The sequence below is a fragment of the Leuresthes tenuis genome, unplaced genomic scaffold (assembly GCF_036924035.1).
Source record: "Leuresthes tenuis unplaced genomic scaffold, fLeuTen1.0.hap1 SCAF_3, whole genome shotgun sequence".
Taxonomy (NCBI): domain Eukaryota; kingdom Metazoa; phylum Chordata; class Actinopteri; order Atheriniformes; family Atherinopsidae; genus Leuresthes; species Leuresthes tenuis.
In genome coordinates, this window is record NW_027325357.1 from 15145821 (window position 1) to 15165639 (window position 19819).

The window sequence follows — 19819 nt, forward strand, 5'->3', positions numbered from 1 at the left end:
AAGTCATTTTGATAGAATTGTGATCAACAGAACACTATCATACGAGATCCACCGGTCACCTGAACTTCAGAATGAATTTATGCACTTTCTTAAACCGTGCCATGACCTAAAGTGATGGATTTGTGAAAAATTAACATGGAAAAATATGTCCTGTTTCTTTTTATGTTGGGAGTTAATGGCACCTCTACAGAGCCACCACAGGTAGCCCGTGGACATGATTTACTTGTGTCAGGCTCGACTTTGCTTTATCTCCTTCGACAGTTATAGCACTTTTTGGTTTGTTGGACTCTGATGCCTGAATGTATTCTCTGTTATGCTATCCCACAGTGCCTCTGGTAGAATATCTCCTCTCTGCAGCAAAGCACGCTTTCTTTCTTTTATTCTTCATTTTTTATTATGTTGTGTCCCCCACTAACTCTTTCAGCTACGGACTGGAGAGAAATGCATTCTGATTTTTCTGCCACTGAACTGCTGTTCATAAGAGAAACTATAAAAATCTATAATTCTTTTAAATGTGTTTTGTACTTCTTGCTCCAGACAGATTATGAAAATATACAATTACAGCAAGAAGCCCAATTCTAGTGGAGAAAAAAAAAAGGGAAGAGCGTGGAAAGTAAATAACTGGAGTCTTGTTTTAGTACTGTAAAAATACCTCCTTATGTTTTAAATTATTTATTCAAGTGCACACGATGTGCTGTATTTACACAGGGGTCCCATCCAGATGTTGTTCTCAAGCTATAGGAACTGGGTATAGAGGACATGAGCACATCCTCTTCCTCATGTAGACCATACTTAACCAGATCCCTAAGGACAATGCTGTACAGTGCCTTCAACTATACTGCTAACAGGAGAATATAGAGAGAGGTGATTAAAGTGCACATTTTTATGGCTAATCTTCATTCTTCATTCATTTTCATCCTTTGCTTGTTCAGATGTGTTTCAATTCAACAAAAAACAGGAAAAGCATTTCTAACATCACATTTTCACTATTCAGGTCCATCCAAGAAACAGCTAAAATGATACCTGTCAGGTATATGAAAAGACATCCATGGTGACTACCATTGTCATTTTGACTGCCTTTTACAAGTTTTGATTCTGATTCTGACGAATATAATAATCTTATTATCCCTTTTAATACTCATGGTGTCCTCTGCATCATGGATAACCAAGACCGGGACAGGACAACAAGCAACACGAAAGGAAGGAAAGGAAGATGAATATAAGCCTCTGTGCCTCATTTTCACTGTTAGTTCTCAATAAATCTAGTCTGAGAAACACTCGATCACGCTCTGTGGGCTCTTGTAATTTCCAATGCCTATTCACATTCTGATGCTAAAATGCAATGATACTTACAGGCCAGACAAACCAAATTAAAGATTTCTATTCCCAAAAATATGTGCACTCTTGTGCTGTAGAGGATATGAGGAAAAAAAATACGTTAAGTTGACCCTTATGTGAGAAGAGCTCTCCTGAGCCCCAATACTGCAATGGATGAGTATGGAAAAAGTAAATAGATAAATAAATTAACGAATAAATAAATAGATAAATTAATAGATAAGTACACCATCCACAATCCCCTATCCAATTACAAAGGATCACCACAAACACATTGCCTCAGTGATTTCTCTGCTTGTCTAATTATTAGCTTCCTGTCTGTTTATTCTGTTTAGAAGACTGAGAGAAACTGACCTCATTATATAGTTGGGCTTCATGGATCAGGTTGTTGTTTTACTCTCCTAACAGTAAAGTAATGGGTATATTCTTTGAGTTAGGGTGCACAGATAGTAAAGATGTCCCTAACGGTTTCAGTAACAATAAAGATTTCAATTGTCCTCAATACTGTCACACAGAATTTATTGTATTTTTACAACATTAATGGAAAAGTTTTGCAATAAAATTACATTTGTATTCGCTGAAATATGGAGAATCTCATCCGCTACGACAACAATTCAATCATAGGTTCCCCGGCCAACATTGCGTCCTCCAAATTATTCCAGAATTGTTAGATATTACTATCACATAAGTAATGAAAAGCAAAAATATTTGCAGCTTAGTTCAAGGGTTTAGCTCACGTATAGATACAATTTACAATTACGGCTCAGATCTGCTACTGAGCTTGTTATGTTTTAGGACACATCCAGTATTATTTCATGTGCACTCATAATGCAGAGATATAACTTATTAAATGTGCATTTTCTACTGTGCTTGCTGAGGAATGACAGTAACATGAAATAGTTATTCTAAAATCTGTGAAGTTATTGAATGCTAAAAACCACATGAACGAGGTTTTTCTATCCTCCGTTTTAAGCTCTTATTAAATCTTATTTTAAAAGTTATGGTGAGAGAGTACATGAGCAGCACTTATCTTTATCTTTACAGAACGGGTTAACATTCAGCAGAATGTTCTGCTTCTCTCGCACGTCTGTTGGTCTGAAAATGTCAGAAGTACTTGTGGCCCCATTTTCCACCAGAGAGCAGTTTTGCTTTGTCATTCATAAAGAGAACATTTGTGCCAGAGCAGCTTCTGTCTTCATCTTTAAATAAGGAACTCATTTAAAGCATGAATCTTTATTTATTTTTTTTTTTGCAAAAAAAAATACTGTCAGGAGAACATGAAAAATTGTGACATGACAGATTATAAAAGCAGATGTTCAAGTTTGTCATTAAATTGTATCCAGAATCTGACTTTTTTTTCCCATTAAAACAAGGCAATAAACAGAATGTCACTTTGTGAAAGTAATGCTTCTCTTCTACACTTTTATACTCTACTCTGTTCTCTAACGACCAGCAATTATTGGTTAGATTAGAAGTTCTGGTAGTTTATTTTGGTCTTATGGAGTTAATTTGTTGTCGCTATTATATGTGGTTGTTGGTTTGCCTGTTTTTCTATCTGAATTTTGTCTGCGTTACCTTGAAATGAGCTGACAGGTTGACATTGTTATGCCTGTAACTGTGAGGCATTGGGGTAAATGAAGGGAAAGGTAGGACAGTACAGTAAATAGCCTCCCAACTGACAGTCTTTTAAACTAATGGACTCCTGTGTTGCTGTATTTTTCTTATTTGGTGCATTTGTGCACAACTTTGGCTGTTCAGTTTGACCATCTTAATGGTCAAACTGAACGGTCAGTGACTTCAGAAATGGCTTATTAGTGAGTGGAGTCTTACACAGATCATGTAGAATAACCTGGTGAACCTGCTGAAGATCTGGTGGAAGTGCACTGTTCCAGCAAGCTAGCAAAGTGTTGCAAGAAGTCAACTGCTGGTCAGTGATGGCGTTTCACGGATGACCTTAGGGTGGCCACACAAACCCATGCACAAGGCAGATGGGTTCTTCTTGGACTCGATTGCATGTTCACGCTGTTCAAATATGCCTTGGAACTTGGTTGGATGATATTCTGACAGACAAAACTAGCAGATCCCATATAGAGATGCATGTTGAAGATTGATTGTATCGGTATCATTTCGATTTTGACACCGTAAGTGTATTTTTTTTAAGCATTTGTGTTATTCATGAGGGACATCTTTGGTTTCCTTATAGCTGTGCACTTTAAAATGCTGAGGTTAGAGCTTGCTTAACTGCAGGAGCTGATGCACTGCAAATTCCTCATGTTTAAATTAATCACAGTCTAAATAATAATCTCTTTGTAAAATCAGTCCTATTTGTTGGCCCCATAACCATTGCAAGGAAAATCTGAAATAGTTAATTATGAGCACATTTTGTAGCCTTCTGAGTATTTTTTTGTTTGTTTTGTTTATTTTTTTTAAATTTATTTCCATTTTATATTTTAGTGAGTATTGTAAAGTTAAGTGTCCACTGTCATCATCTATAAATAAGAGATGCACACTGCAGACAGAACAAGGTTTGTATAAAGAGGGCAAACAACAAACCTACTACTTCATTTTTGATTAGGTGTTGCTTTTATGTCATTATGGAGATAAATACAATGTGTTTACAATCCACTCGAATCTTACTCGACTCCTTTGGGCATATGAGGCTTTTGTGGTTTGATCTTTTAAGTGTGCCATTTGACTGCTTTGTATACCTTTCCTTGTCAAATCTTCTTTGCTTTTATGAACACATCTACAGTCCCTAAACGTCTTGTCAGATCAAGTTTCCTTTTTGCAGCATCCTTTGCACTATATGGATTAAAACTATTTTGACTTGTACTTTAAGAACACGTTAACATAATCTCACTTTTTTGCCGTTAAAAATGAATAAATAGATAAATCACCGTAAATGTAGAATTAGAATTCTATAATCCGATCTGCAGTCCTTTCGGCCCGATGCTGGAAATGTACCAGTGAGTTTTTGCAGTTCAAAACGGGAAGAAAAGAATGGCACATCATTTTTGAGACAGTGAGTTTATTTTTCACCAGCTCACATTCAGCCCACGATATTGCAAGCAAGCCAAATAGAAAACTAACACGGAGGGCTGCCAAGGCTGTGACCGGAAGTGGGTGCTTCATCTATTTGAGTCGGATGATGAGATATTGTGAAATCGTCAGCACTGCCCGGTTAAAATAGCAATGCGTCAACCTTTGACAAATTGACAGTTGTCCTCCAGTTAACTTGACCATATTAGTGTGTAGTATTTCTGGAAACTGCACATCCTAATCTAAATCTTTCTTTCCTGCAGCTCGTAGCTGATAACTTATCGACTTTTGCCAAAATGCTGCTTTCTCAAAGGGAAAGGCTCAGCTGGTAGAGTAACGGTACATTCATACTGAGGATTTTTACATCTTTCCAAATGAAAGACTACGAAATTGAGTAAATTGGTCATTGAATCGTGATTGATCGCGATTGACTGCACAGAGTTGTGAGACTAATCGTGTTTAAAGATTTCAGCTGTTTGACAAACATGATTCTGACCAATCAGAATTTATCAATGAATAAACGAATTGAGACCAAACTCTTGGCTTCTCATTTGATTATTTATTGATTGGTTGTGAATTTGTGCGAATGCTTCTGCCTGCATCCATATACATCAAAGCTTGTATCATATTGTCGTGCATTGTCTGACTCCGGCTGATGAGTGAGTGAGCCAACAAAAAGACCCTGATGTTTCTGAAGGGAGAAGGCACCAATAATTAATGCTGCTGAAAGAAAAACAAATCCCTGAAAGTGACGTCGTTCCAGAAGACCGAAGCAAGAGGAACATCACTGCTGTGAAAATTGGGTTGAGACAGATGGTGAAAGAGAGAATACGATAGAGTTTGAAAAGAAGTCGGCTCTCTTCTCTCTAAAACCTGTCTTGTGTGTATCTGTTCAATCTACCTGACAATTCCTCCACCCTGCTTGAATCTGGAACATCAGCGAAAGACATGGGGAAACTGTCAAGAATGGAGAAGCACACACACTCGATCACCAAAATGCTGCTTTTATTCTGTTTAAACATGTAAAATTGTTCCTTGTCTTAAGCAGCATAACATTTTTGTTCTAGTCCCTTTCCCCACAAAAAGAGAGTATATCAATATCCAATATGTTTCAATATATTATTCAATGTTTAAACAGCAGTAAAATTGTCACTCATTGATGTAAACTTTTATATTTGAAAAAGCTTTGATGTCAAATATCAAATAATGATGATAATCATCAAAAATGCTCAGAAATGTCTGTAGTTTTGACACGTTTCTAGTATTGCTTGATATTTAACATGAGCCCAAAGGCTGAAAGAGTCGTACTCTCACTTTGCATGAAAAGGCAACAAAACATGGCGTAGGGAACGTTAGTGAACTCGGAGGAGTGAATGTGAGACTTCCCACATCTGAAGGAGTGAGGCGAGCAGCAGAGGGAGAATCACGGTTTAAAAAAAAAGAAAGAAAAAAAAAGAATCAGTGTGAGGTGTGGAATCTGAACATTTGCAGCGATGGATTGTAGGGATTTAAGTTGTCATAGACGTGTGAAGAGAGCACAAAAGGTTTCCCTTTAGTTTACCTGTGAGTTGGCAAGGTTCCCACATACTAAATCAAAAAAAATTTTTTGCCCACAATTGACTGCCGACAGACTTGTGAGATAATCAACATGACTGCGCTTACATCCTCCTACATGGATTCTCTCTCTGTTTTCTGTGCTCATTTTAAAGTGTAGAGGTGGTTCATTATAGCGTTGACAGAAATGTAACTTCAGGTAAACTACCTCTGATACCTCTCTATACACAGTCTTTAGTCATGATTTTAATGAATGATGTTCTCTAACAAGCAAGCCACATCTATCTTTTACTTTCTTCATATATTTCACTTTTACTTTCTTTAATTGTGAACTTGCATCAGCTACACAATGTCAGTCCACCCCATCAAAGCAAAAGTTTGGGAAGGAAGCATGCAGTGTAACACAGTACAATATACTCGTGTCTACATATTAAACACGAGACTGCCAACAGACGGTTACGATACTGTAGCTGAGATTAAAGACTTTTTCGAAGAAGCAGCTTTTCTATCTTTTTTTTTTTGTTTGTTTAATTTATTGCAAGTCATTTTGTCTGTCAAATGAACAGTTTGATGTAAACCTGTCATTTGTTGTAAATTCTAAACTTGTATGTGCTCATCAACTTCTCCCTCAGGAAAGGCGGCTATGTGCACACCCATTCCTTGAAATCTACAGAGAGGGTCAGATCCAGTTCATGGTCCCACTGTCTCGGCAGGGGGATTTTTATGTGCCTGAAGTCCGGCAGGTAGAAAGAAGACTGTCAGAACAAGAGGAATCGCACAGCGACACGGACGTCTCGGGTATGTGAGCCTTTCTGCTGTTTGCATTTTCCCTAATACGATACTTGCAGTCTTTTTGGATTAGAAAAGTCCACAGATGTTACATTAAAGGAAATTGGACAACACTTTTTTGCATCAGTGATTACCACTTTAGCATTCCATGATGATTGCTTAACAAGATAAAATAACAGATATTGTTGCCTCTGTCACTGGTGTTGAAAACATCATTCAAGCATGATATAGAGGCCAGGGATAAATCCCGGTGATTATCATTTACATATACGGCTGCAGTGTCAATCTTTAGATCTGTTCTCCTATTAGCAGAAAAAAAATGATTAAGGCCAGTGAATGAAACAAATCTTGTTTAGAAATGAAGGAACTTCCGTTATATTACATTTGTAGTCAACAGAGCAGCTCTGTTTTCCAGAGTTTATTTATGTCTGGCTTTAGTTCAGTAACCAGCTTCAGTTTCATGTAGTCAGTGTTCCAGGATTAAAAAAAAAAAAAGACAGATATTGGCATTCTATATTGAATCTCCAACCAAGCTTAGCACCTCTTCATAACATTAAGACACAGTTCAACCTGCTCTTCCAATTCACAGTTGTGTTGCAGCTCTGTGGCCACTGTGGTCAGTTTTTCTCCTGAGGGGAATATTTGCTGTTAAGCTGGTAAATTCTGCAATATATTTTTCCATTCCGAGCTGCAATAAAAGGGAAACTAAACTGTAACGTTACAGCTTTAGGTTATCACATTAGTTTGACCGTACCATTGATTGAAAAATACTGATGGGCACAACATCATTCTAATGACCTGGAAGATTCATTTCAGGAAGAAAAATGATCCATTGACACTATAGATTATGTGTAAAAAAAGTAACTGACAAGTATTTTAAGAGAAAAGCTGCTTTTTTATGATTTTAAGATGCTAAGGGACTGGTGCATCTGTGTTGTCGTAGCAGCTGATGGGATCAAGACACGTAAGACCCTGCTTCTACCTCTGTTTTGTTTATGAGCAGCTCTGTGGAAACAAAACTGTTACTGACACCTTCTTAGGTGTTAATGAAATGCCCAAACACAACAGCTTCTGGTGGAGCTGTGCTGCAGATCACCGAAGGCTCTGCTGCTATATGGACACCCTATGGAAATCTCAATTTCATTTAAAAAGAGTCACAAAACTTAAACTCTATTCCACTTGACAGAAATGAATTTTTACGAGACACTAAAGCTCATTAAGAGGCGCAATTTGATTGTTAGTTGAATTCGTGGAAGTAAACCTATGTAGCTAGGTCTTATCCTGCTAAATCTAACTAAAACCTGGACACAAACAATAGTGAAAATAACTATGAAAAACAGACGAAAACACACTGATAAGCCACATGCTTAATATTCAAATATGCATTAGATGGCATATGGTTTGCAAATACAGCTGGGCTGAAGTTATTTCAACAACTGATATTGTCGTTTATTAAGCAAAAACATTAGATCGTCCTGGTCTCAGCTTCTCAAACGTGAACATTTGCCATTTCTGTTTGTTTTGTATTTGAATAGAATAGAATATTGCACGTGTTTACCTTCTCAACCTCCTACATTGATTTATTTTATCTGAGTCTTTGGATGTTTCTGCTTTATCTCAGACATCTCAGATTTATCTCAGATCTGTTATTTGTTGTTTCTGCAGCCTTGTAATTACCTGTTTTGATTGCATGTTTTTGGTTGACAGTAATAGTTTCCTCATTAAAATCTCACACTTTCAATCTATCCCAGACCTTTTAATGGTGAAGAAATAATGAGGGCACTTCTGTCAATAAAAGAGCTTTTGAGCTAGTAGTCGAGTTGCATTTGAGCTACAGAGAAGCACATTTCGAAACTTTTAAATATCCATGTTTTCTAAAACCCCAAATGTGAGCTAAGATGTCGCACTTTAAGCTTATATCCTTTTCGTAACTATAACCTGAATGTGTTTTTGGTGAATAGCTAAAAGAGAACAAACCGCAGGATGTAAAAGGATTTAAAATGACTCATCCCTAATTGTGTTTTCTTTTTCATCTCCTCACATCTTTTGCCAAATGTTTCAAATATTCTCCTCTTCATTTACACTTTTCTATTTCTTTCTTGAATGATGTTTCTTTCTTGAAACATCTTTTGCCAAATGTTTCAGATATTCTCCTCTTCATTTACACTTTTCTATTTCTTTCTTCTTTTTTTAATGATGCTAAGCAGGGGGGGAGGGGTCAGACAAGACTGGTGGAGACAAATCCTGCTCTTCATGTGTCATGGGCACAGTGCAGAGTAGAAGTGACATTCAGGTCCATGTCTTTGAATGGTAATGTGACAGATAGTTGTGCTCCTGTCACACTGGGATCATCTCAGCCAGAGTGAGCCAGTGGAGCATTCAGATCACTGGAAGCTCCTTCGGTCTATAGACATCTCCCCTCACACTCCCACTCAACCTCCAACATCCCCACACACCAATCCTCTCTCAGTGACCTTATCAACCCTTAGTTTCTGCACACATGGCTCCTCATGCTGCCAGACAGCGGTCTAACAATTACCCTGCCAATCCTTGGCATAGTTCACTCGGATACAAAATTGGTTTTGCATTTTTGATCAGTGGTAGGTCAGCAGCAGCAATAGATTGTCTCAATATTTTTTTTTAAACAAGATATAACATAAACGATGCTGCTTACATATACAGTCTAATTCTGCTTTAGATGTTTCTTCTGTGAAAGCGGTGCCACTCCCCTTTCCCTCTCACTTCTCTCTCTGTGTCAGTGAGCAAATTTGGTGGGTTTTCTGACTTGAGTACACTTCTCATCATTGATGACAATTTAGACTCTGTGTCAGCCCATTCTTCCAAGAAAGTATTGAGTGTCGAATCTAGAAACTATTTGGACAAACCGTAGCTCTTTCCCAGTGAAGAAAGTCAACAGAACAGCCCCACGGGCACAAGAACCCCCCCCCCCCCATGTGTTTTCCCAGCAGCACATTCGGTTGACCACACAGCTGTGAGCTGCATGTTAATTTTCTCTCTGAGGGATAATTTCACTTGTTAATATAGCCAGAATCAAAGCATAGACATAGTCTGTGGTCGATTTGTCAGACAACGCTGCATTTGTAAAGTCAGACACTGCTAGTTAAAGGGTAGTCTTTATCAGTCGCAGAATATGGGGATACAGAGAAGAGGACAGAAGGAAACAGAAGGATTGTTAAGGGCTGTCAGGGGCTGATATTCTGACAATAGGCAGATGCACATACTTGGTATTGTGTAATACTGTTATGATTATTCTAATCGTACATTTTTGTAGAAAGCATTGTGATGCATGTTATGTGCTTTATTTTGAACACTTAGATCATTTAATCTGCTTTGTTAAAAAGCAGTGTGGAGATCTGCTTTGGTTCATTAGCGAATGTAACACAATTCCATGCTCCACGTTGCCTGTGTTTGCAATGTGTCACCGCAAACTCCGGTGATTAATGTGATGTGTGGGGGTTTGCAGTGAAAATAGTTTCACTGGTTATGCTGAAAAGGAGAGAAAAAAATCTTAAAAAACCTTGCTTCAGACTTTCTTTTCTCCCTCAAATCTTTAGCAACATTAGAGACTTGCGGGGTAAAAAAAGAAAGCTTCCACTCACAGTTCATGGAGTCCCCATTGCTGGAGCCCCTTTAACCCCAATGAGGTGCCCGCCCACTACAGTTTACAGCCTGAAGCATGAATTTACCTGTAGTTGCTTTAGGAGAAAAGAGTGTGTAAATGAAGCCACTACTGGTAACACCATCTGCAGAAATGCTTGAAAATGCTCTAAAATTTGAAAAACAAATAGAAAGTAAAAAGAATAAAGTTATGGTTGGATTTAGAAAGTGTTGTTTTCAGATTAGCTGTTGATCTGCACTGTCTGTAGGTTTTATACCTTGTTGTAATTGTGCTTCTGTTTTGTAAATTGAATCATATCAAGCATGCTAAATCCTAACTCTGAATCTTTTAAACATCTTTCTCTTTCTCATTCTAATCACAAATCAACTGTCATACTGTCAGATGTATGTAGAGACCAGTGCTTGAAGTCACTGCTAAATCCTTCCAACTAAATGCAAATTTTGCCTCCAAATGAAGATATCTTGCCTTATTTCAGTCAGAATGGGGAATTTTCTCCCCATTGACTGATTACATTTTGTGAATTCCCTCAGGGCTTCTACAAGAAATTGAAAGCCAAACCTTTCAGTTCTTATTGTACAAATTTAGCATTTTTCGTTAATTTTTCTTTCCTCTCATTTATCACATGCATATGAGTTGGGTGTAAATAAATCTTCCAGCGCTTGTGGCTAGATTCAAATTTGATTTAGTTTGTTTTTTGTTCATGTAAATTCTTTAGTGCATTCATGTAAGAAAAAAAACCAGGGAAACATTCTACGCTGCATATTGTGCTGTCTTGTATTTCCTTATCATCTGCACAGCTTACGTTTCGCTCAAATCAGTGAACATCATCACAGTCAAGTGCGTGCACAGACTGGAATAAATAATTCATCCCTCTTCTGTGTAGGTTGTATTACAATTAATTCCAAGTCTCTTGAATCAAACTCCAGTGTGTGTCATACCTTTTTTTTTTACCCTGTGTCGTATTCTCTGTCTGCACAAAGTCATTTTCTCCTTCTAATATTGTGATTTGGGGAAATGTCGCACAGCAATATCTGCCTTTTATACTTTTTGATTTGTCAGCGTGCAGCGCAGCACACTAAACAGCCTGTTCACAGTCCAGCAGCAGCCATTCCTAATAGTTGCCTGCCATAAATTTCAAATGTTTTAGTTTAACAAATTTTGCTTAGATTGACAAGTGTTTCACCTCGATTCTGAAAGGATGATCTCCAACTTGACTCTTTTTTTTCCCTTCTTATTGTCTTGTCTTGTCATGTTTGTTTTTTTTTTCTTGTGAGCCTGTCTGAGCATTTCTGACAAAGTCAACAACACCTCTGACCGTGTTTGTTTCCCTTCTCCTCCTGTTTGTCATTCTTTAGGTTGGGTGTGTCTTTATAACCTGGGCTCATCCATATGTTCGGAATGGAACATGAAGGACCTCATGTAGTGTCATCTGGCTTTAGTTTCACATCTTTTAACTTTAATTTGCCCACATACGTGCTTTATAAAAACGCTAACATTGCTGTCTGAGCTCATATTCATCACTACGATTATGGTGTCCAAAAATCCACAACTTTCTGGAAGAACAAATCAAGTTGATTGAATGACAAAAATCAAGTTTCGTCTGTCATCTAAGCATGAAATCAAAAATATTTATTTGTATGCATGTGTGTTTGAATGGAGAAAATAGGTTTTGTTTCTGTTGCTTGCATTCTCAATCGAATGTGTGAGATACACAAATGTATGTGTCTGTTCTTTCCGAACTGGTACAATTGCACACAGCATTTAATTTACACTGTTCAAAACTGCTAGCCCAATTACAGGTTTCAAAGGGCTAAAGTTCTCTGTTTTGTATGAAATGTCAATTCTTGGTATTTGTGCATTTCATCATCAGGTCTACTGTTTGTGACTGACTGGCTTAGTGTTAAGATATTGATTTAAGAGAAGAGTGTTGTGTGAGAACACTTATATCCACACAGAGACTAAAGGTCAACACTCTGGTATATGTGGAAACTAGTCTTTCTGTGAGGAATAAACTCAAAATGTTAAGGGCTCAAGTGGTTTCCCTTCTTCTATGATCCAATCCTATTAAAACCTTTAGCTCATGCACGTTTGTAATTAACAGCACCTCAGTGCCTGTTTTCAGTTTTGATTTCAAGTCTCAGCACAAGGTGTTGGAGCTGCTATCTCATCGTTCATTAACAACCAGAGAAATGTGACAGATGCTGTAGCTGCTCTGTCATTAAAAACAACAGAGGAAGGGGAGTGGAAGTGAGTTAAAGAAATCTTTCAGAATCCTTGTGTTTCAGTATCATCTCTGATATTTGTCTTGTTTCATCACCGGCAGTGTTCTGTTAATTTGAGCTATTTTATATTCGTTTGAACTCGCACCTTTTTTCTTTGAAGAAATAGTTTGAGGGCCAATGCTTGGATTGTTTTCTCCATGCATATGACTGATGATTCATCACAGGTGCTGTAAAATAAGGGGGAATTTGTGGTTGAATCCCAGCCCTGCGTTTTTGGGCAGTTTTGCTTTTCTCATGTGGTGTTTGTTGATAATAGGCCTTTCACCATCTGTCCATCCCCTCCCTTTGTTTCATCACTGCTCTAGGTGCAGACTCCAACAGCGAATGCAGCTCAGGGAGCGGAGTTCTCCTGTCAGACAGCAGAGAGACATCACTGGCGGGGTCCTCTGTCCACTCTGTGCCTATCCAAAATCAAGGAAGTAGAGACGACAGAGGAAGAAGCTCCAGGGGAACTTCTCTTAAAGAGCTGGACCCTGAGCAGACTGGTGGACATCGAGAGGAGAGAGATGAGCAGCGTCATGGAGACTCCACACAGAAGAGCCTAGACGTTCCTACTCGGGAGTTGTGGGGTGTCGTTGGAGGGGAGGAATAAAAGTTCCGTAACGTGTACTAGTTGATGATGAGAGAATAAAGGATGAGGAGGTTGGGAAGTTATAAAAGTCAGTGCTCATAGAAGAACATGTCTGGTCATGTCTAAAAAGCTCATGAAAATGCCAAAATCCTCGTTTTTCGTGGTTTGAGACTTACTAATAACATCTTCTATAAGAAACTGTGAATATGAAATATAGTTGCATTGTTAAAAAGGTTCATTTATTTTCCAGAACAGCTGGTTACTGTATTTGTGGCACTAAACGGAGCTTCAGTTTGTTACAAATTTTACAGTTGAGTCCACATTCGGAGCTCTATTGTGTAAACTTGAGGATAATGGATAAGGGATCAGTTTATGTTGACAGAAAATGTCACCCGGTGTAACAGTATATTGTTGTTTTTTTTCCCCAGAAGTTATTCAAAGAGCTTTACAGCACCAACGCATGTTCTGTGTCAGGCTCTGGTTACACAGGCTGGTTAGATGACATTTTTTTTAAGCCTTGTTTTTTTTTTTTCATTGGGCTTGTTGGTAAAGAGAAAATGTTGAATACAGAGAGTTATGTTTTGTCATTTTAGCCTGAAAAAGTGTTCAGGTAGCCTGAAATTCTTGAAACACATTTGCTGTTGCTGAGTAGTTTTTGTTGTCAAACGTTTTTTTCTTGAATATCCTCCACTTTTTCCTTTTCCCACTGACGGTGATTATGACAGTCTGGGTAATGGGCGAAGCTGTTTGTGTTTTTGGACACAAGTTAAACACATTTTGTCTCCTAGAAAATGAGTGTCATTGTAAGTCATGACATGAAAAAGAAAATTTTATGTGAGATTATAGACTCCAGTATAATAGAAAAAGGAGATTTTTAACAAGAGGTAGGCATCAAAAGGCCTATTTTAAGACGAGCTGTTTTTCTAAGCCTAACCAACTGGTTTTTAGTGCCTAAACTTAGCCAAACAGTTGGTGAACGCACATTAAAAAAAAGCTTAGAGTGTGAAAGTTGCTCTGCTCGATGGGAGATGGTGTATGTGTTTCTTGGACATCAGTTACATAAACAAGTGTACTGCCTCACCCTTCAGCCTCCAGGTAAAGTCTCACCTAAATGTAAATAGTTTTATCTCTTCAAATAATGCCCTGGGAGAAGGAAAGGACCTCCGCCATACTTCCTGATTCCCTGCAGACACTTGTAGTGCTATCCAGCTATTTGTTAATGAGAGCACCCTCTTTCTTTTTTTGGAGGCTCTGTTTCTACAACAGAGGAATAGCTTTATTGCTGCAAGTGTTCCATAGACTTATTTTTCCTTGGTTGACTGTTTTTTGTGCACCTGCGGGAGAGCTTGAAGAGCACATCTGGAAAGCATCTGTTTGCAGACCCATTTCTACCTACATGTTACAGTGATGTTGCAGAACTGTGTTAATGTTCCCTCTCGCCAATGATATGCGATGTTGATTTGAAACTATCACACCTTGAGTTTTTGTTTTTTTTCCACCTTTTTAGCTTGGCTTTTCCTGACCCTGTTTTATGCCCCCACAAAGCTGTTTCAGGTTCAGCTAATGTTTTTTTTGCCTCAGCCTACATGTTATACTGTTGTTGCATCTGTTTGCTGTAGGTGTTGAAGAACACTCTGAGCTACATGCCTACAAAGAAATGCTTTTATTATTTCTTTGTTTGTCTTGACAAAACGGCTTTACTTTGCAACTTTCTTTTTCTTTCTTTCTTTATTTTGCAGAACTTTCTTGAAATTCTCACTGTTCACAGGAGGAATGGAAGGAAATCTAAAATATGACAAGTTTGAAAGTTGAGATATTAAATTACAGATGCAAAAAAAGTCCCCATTGTGCCCCAAAGTGTGTGCAACATTGAAATATTTAGATCAATGTGCCATAGCTCTTGTTTCCCTGGGGCCACTGCCCTGCATGTTTTAGATGTTTCCCTGCTTCTATATACCTAATTAAAATGAAACGGCTCTTTTCAGAAGGTTGTCCTCAAGAACAACCTTGTTAAGGAGCCAGGTGTGTTGAAGCAGGGAAACATCTAAAGAAAATGCTGTGCAGTGGTCCCTGAGAACAAGACTTGGGTGCGGACAACTTGCATTTTTAAAAATATATGTATTGTATCACTGAATATTCCTGTGCCTTCTTAGTAATGTGGATTTTTTTTGTGCCGTTTGTTAAACCTTTGTTAGTGTTGCACATATTGAGCACACGATCACTGCGAGTGTGCATCCGAGATCATTGATATTGATTTCACTGAAACTGAAACATTCTGGAAGTTATTTTTCACTCTACATCTGGCCCCAAGCATTTTCACATTATTCTCACACAGCTAACTCCAGTTCTGTTGTTCTTTTTAGCCTTTGAATTGTGTTATTTTACTGTCTCAAGGGTTCTCCCTCGTGGTATCATTTTGCACAGGTAATTTTTTTCTCTTTGTTCTCTTCTTATTCTCTGATTCCCCCATGAAATAAATATAGCTACTGAAACCTGAAAGACCACCTGGTGATGCATGTCCATTGATATCCACATTCTTGATCCTTTGAATTCTTGAGAAATCTAGTGAAAGTTGCAATTGTAGAAAACTGCATTTAAACTTTATGAATATTTCATATTCAAAATTACATGTATTTCAGTCACACTGTATTTTGGATATTCAAAATTATACATATTATATATATGAAGCCTCTTAATGAACACACAGTTGTTTCAACACTGTTATGTAGAGGATGTGCAGTGTTGTTCATAATGTTCAGCAACTTGTGTAACAATTTTCTTTCCACAATCAACCCTAGAGGCTCCAGACCAGTCTCCAGCACAGAGCCAGCATTTTTTTATTAGCTTGTTTAGTTTTAGTCACAGGCCCTGATGCTGCTGCCCCAACAGATGGCAGCAAAGCAGATTGCACTCTCCACCACAGATTTATAGAAGATGTGCAACATTTTGGTACAAATATCGACAAACCTAAGGTTCTTTAATAAGTATGGTGTGCTCTGTACCCTCTTGAAAACAGCCTCAGTGTTGCATTTCTTGTCTAGTCCTTTTTTTTCTTTTTTTTAATAATTTTGGATATCTAGCAACTTAATTGTACATATACGATGAAAATTTATGGTAGGTGTCTTAACTTGAAAGCCCACAACACGTGGCTGGAAAAAGGATGTTTGTGCTGGGAAGAATGACATTTTCTAATTTCTGAAGTGATCACTGTAGATAGGAAGATTGGCATTGTGGAAATCTTAAATATTCATTTTGATCAAAAAGAGCTGAACCGTAATCCAGAATGCATATACAGTCTAGTTATTAAATGTTAAAATGGCTTGCCATTGCCTACAAATGAGCTCAGAAGCTGTGTCTTCTGTGGGAGAGAATCATTTCCTTTGATGTTGACTTTAGGCTTTGTAGTTTCCTGCAGACCATTTTCACATGCACAAAAAGCTATATAACACATTGAGGGGAAAGGGAAAAAAGCCCACTCTGGGGCCCCTTTTAATGCTTTGGGGACCATCAGTTGTGTTTGGCAGAAGTACAACATTGTCCTATTCTGCTATGACCAAATTTAATAGTTAGAGCCACCATGTGGTGTTACAGAGTGCTTTGCAAATGATACGTATGTAAAGCTGGTTTGTGCTTAGTGGCACCGCCATTTCTTCTATGAAGGGACAATGTAAAAAAAAGAAAAAAACAAACAAAAAAAAAACAGTTTTGGTCTCTGTATGAGCTATTATAACAAGAAAGATCGTGATGGAGTGCTGCATCATGTAACTTGATGTCCACAACTATTCAGTCATTCTGGTTGGGATGGACTGCAGAGTGAAAACACCCAACAAGTGCTCTGCATGTCTGGAAGCTCCTTCACGATAACTGTGCTAGATCAGATTGTCTTCTGCTGGTGTAATCTTTGAGGAAAACAGCATAGCCCTCACAAAAAAAATCGAGCTGTTCATCATATTGGTCTTACTTTTAAGTTGGTGTTTACTTCTCGAAACACGGGAGCATGAAAAAAAACCCAAAAAACTACGGTGTCTCGTATAGCATTGGTTTTTATTTGATTTACTCTAATTTCCAGTGTCCTCTAATACTGAGTTGGATGAATGCTGAGCTTTTACCTGATGAATGCTGCACAAATAAGATGATCTATAGGGTGTGTTTACATTTTTAATCTAAATGCTGATGATTCTAAAGATGGAGTTGGGTTCCCGGAGGACAGATTTAAATGAGATGGATGAGCTAAAAGGGTAAGGGCTGGGAAGATTTTTCTCTGCTTAATTACAAAACCTCTCCAGAAGGAGTGATTCATTTTTTTGTTGAGATAGTAACACAAGTTAGAAACTGTTTATGGTACACAAAGGGTAAAGGACATCTAAAAGGAAATAGAACTTGAATATGGTATGATTTATGGGATGCTTTTATTATACATCGATCTGTCTTTCTTTCTTTCTTTTGGAGGTGTTCTGTTTTATTATTATGACAATTTAAATGATCATTCAGATCGTTACACTGTATTATTTTTCTGCATCAATTTGACAGTCCCTACTTACGAGAATAACGTTTGACCCACCAAAGTGACTTACAAAATTAAAACAGAATTATCCTTTAAGCAACAAAACACTTGAAATGGGAAGCAGGATGGATGGAGATGGGAAAACGTATGGGTCGATGTTTAAAACTCCCTCTATATGTGGCTCTGCTCTCAGTCTTCCTCCTTGTGTGTGCAGTGATTGTGATGTTTGTCTCACTGGCAATCTTCCTTCACACCTGCAATCCATTCTCCTCAATCAAGACAGCAGTATGTCAACCCTGGCCTCCTGTCCCATCATTGCCAGATTGTTGTTTAGCACCAGTAGGTAAACACAGACTCTGCCAGAGTAAATGAAAATTCTTGTTCATCTTTTTGCTCACCTGTACTATCATCCATTCTGTCTGCTGCCTTTCTCGCAACCCTGTCACACCGCTCACCTGCCTGCTTCACTGCCACAACAAGGCTCAAGAATTTCACATTCACAAATCATTAGCCTCAGTATCTGCTCTTGGGTCTATTTGTTCACTTTAACAACTCAACTTTCGCAACTCGACGCGTTCGCCTCTCTTATTATGCACAGACATATGAATATAGACACTGGAACCTCCTCTATCCCCATCACTGACCTGGCTGCAGCTGCACCTCCTCCTTTTGGTCTGACTATGTTGCCAATCAGCTTAAAAGTGTTGGTAATGTTAGATCAACATTGTCCCACCCCACACAGCGATTGGTTCGTTTGTTACACGTGAAGCCCTGGCTGTCTTCATGTGTGTTTTTGAGACAGCTGTTGACAATAGGAAGCAGTAATGCTCTGTCAAGCCATCGACTACTTGTTTTTCTCAGTTGTTCTCAATGTTGAAAACTTGATTTTCATCAGAGTTGGCACTCTTTCGAAAGGTCGAAACAACAAAGTTGTCTGCCATATAAATGATACCAATGTTGGTTTTCAGGGTAGATGTTTTTATTAACACTTTACTCTCTGATGCTTTAAAAGTTCATTCTACTGAATGTGAACAAAAAGATATTACGAATGTCCGGTCTTTGTGTGTAAAAGTGTGGTATTCATTTCAGGTAAAACAAAACACTGTCTTCACCCCTTCCTGTAGAAACAGAATTAGCTTTCTTTCTAGGGCTAAGAAAATGAATACCAATGTTTTTTGTTGGTTTTTTGGGCAAAATCCTTGCCGAGAGAATTGATTGTAGTCTGAAAGACAGCAGCAGTGACACTGATGTGCTCTGGCTTTGAACACTTTACTCTTGTCCTCTGTAATTTTACACGACATTAATTGGCATGCTCCCACCTAAACTCTGCATGTCACAATGTAAACTACATCTCTATTTCAGGAGAAAATTGCTCCTTTTGTGTTAGCTGAGGAAATTATGCAACAAGCAGCACACTCTCCTCATTTTAATTGCCACAGTGCTCAGGAAAGGTTCTTCCTCTTCCAATGAGGCATTTGGAAATTGGTGGGACGTGTTTGTGTGGGTGAGAAGAGGAATGAAACCGCAATGAAGCTGATTTCATGCAGAATTCACTTCAGGATGTTTCTTGAGTGTTTTCAGATTTTGACAGTAACTGGCTGTGCAACATGACAAATTGGGTACAAACTGGTGCAGCAGATCTTTTTTTTTTTCTTGCTGTAATTATGCAGCAGGAATGTCGCTGATGTAATATTGTTTTCGATGAGGAAAAAGTGCACGGTTTGTAAATGACACTGAGTCTGTGAAGAATGTTTTGCCTCATAAATGTTTGTGTAGTCAGCCCTAATTACAGTTAGACTCTTAAGATTGCGACAGCTGACTAAACAGACTTAATTTGACTGTGTGTCAAGGACAAATTAATAAGCATTGCGTTTATGTTGAATGAAAGGAACATAATTTCACATGGATCGACCCAACATGTGAGGACAGTCATGTGTTTTCTGTCTATACTTTTGTGTTGGGGGTTTGTGTGCGTGCATGTGTGAGTGAGTGCTCCTTTTTTCCAATGAAAAATAAAATGTGTGCGGTGCCTCTTGAGTTTGTGTGCTGTGCCACTCAGCTGAAGTGTGATTCAGTTTTAATGAGACGGAGGTGAATGAAGAACT

At 38.2% G+C, this 19819-nt stretch overlaps 1 protein-coding gene across 2 annotated transcripts in view; it reads left to right on the forward strand.

Annotated features, from left to right (window-relative positions):
* LOC140303305 (testis-expressed protein 264) overlaps window positions 1-15709 on the forward strand; it is a 36153-nt gene extending 20444 nt beyond the window's left edge. The window contains exons 3-5 of one of the 2 annotated variants that reach the window (XR_011915185.1): window positions 6561-6726; window positions 12945-13597; window positions 13654-15709. Coding sequence is in view for 1 of the 2 variants with exons in the window: in XM_072382007.1 (XP_072238108.1) it covers window positions 6561-6726; window positions 12945-13231 (453 nt within the window). In the remaining variant the exon portion in view is untranslated. Of the gene's footprint in view, window positions 1-6560; window positions 6727-12944 lie in introns of both variants that reach the window. The other variant, XM_072382007.1, reaches the window with a different exon arrangement.
* Window positions 15710-19819: the final 4110 nt, after the last annotated feature.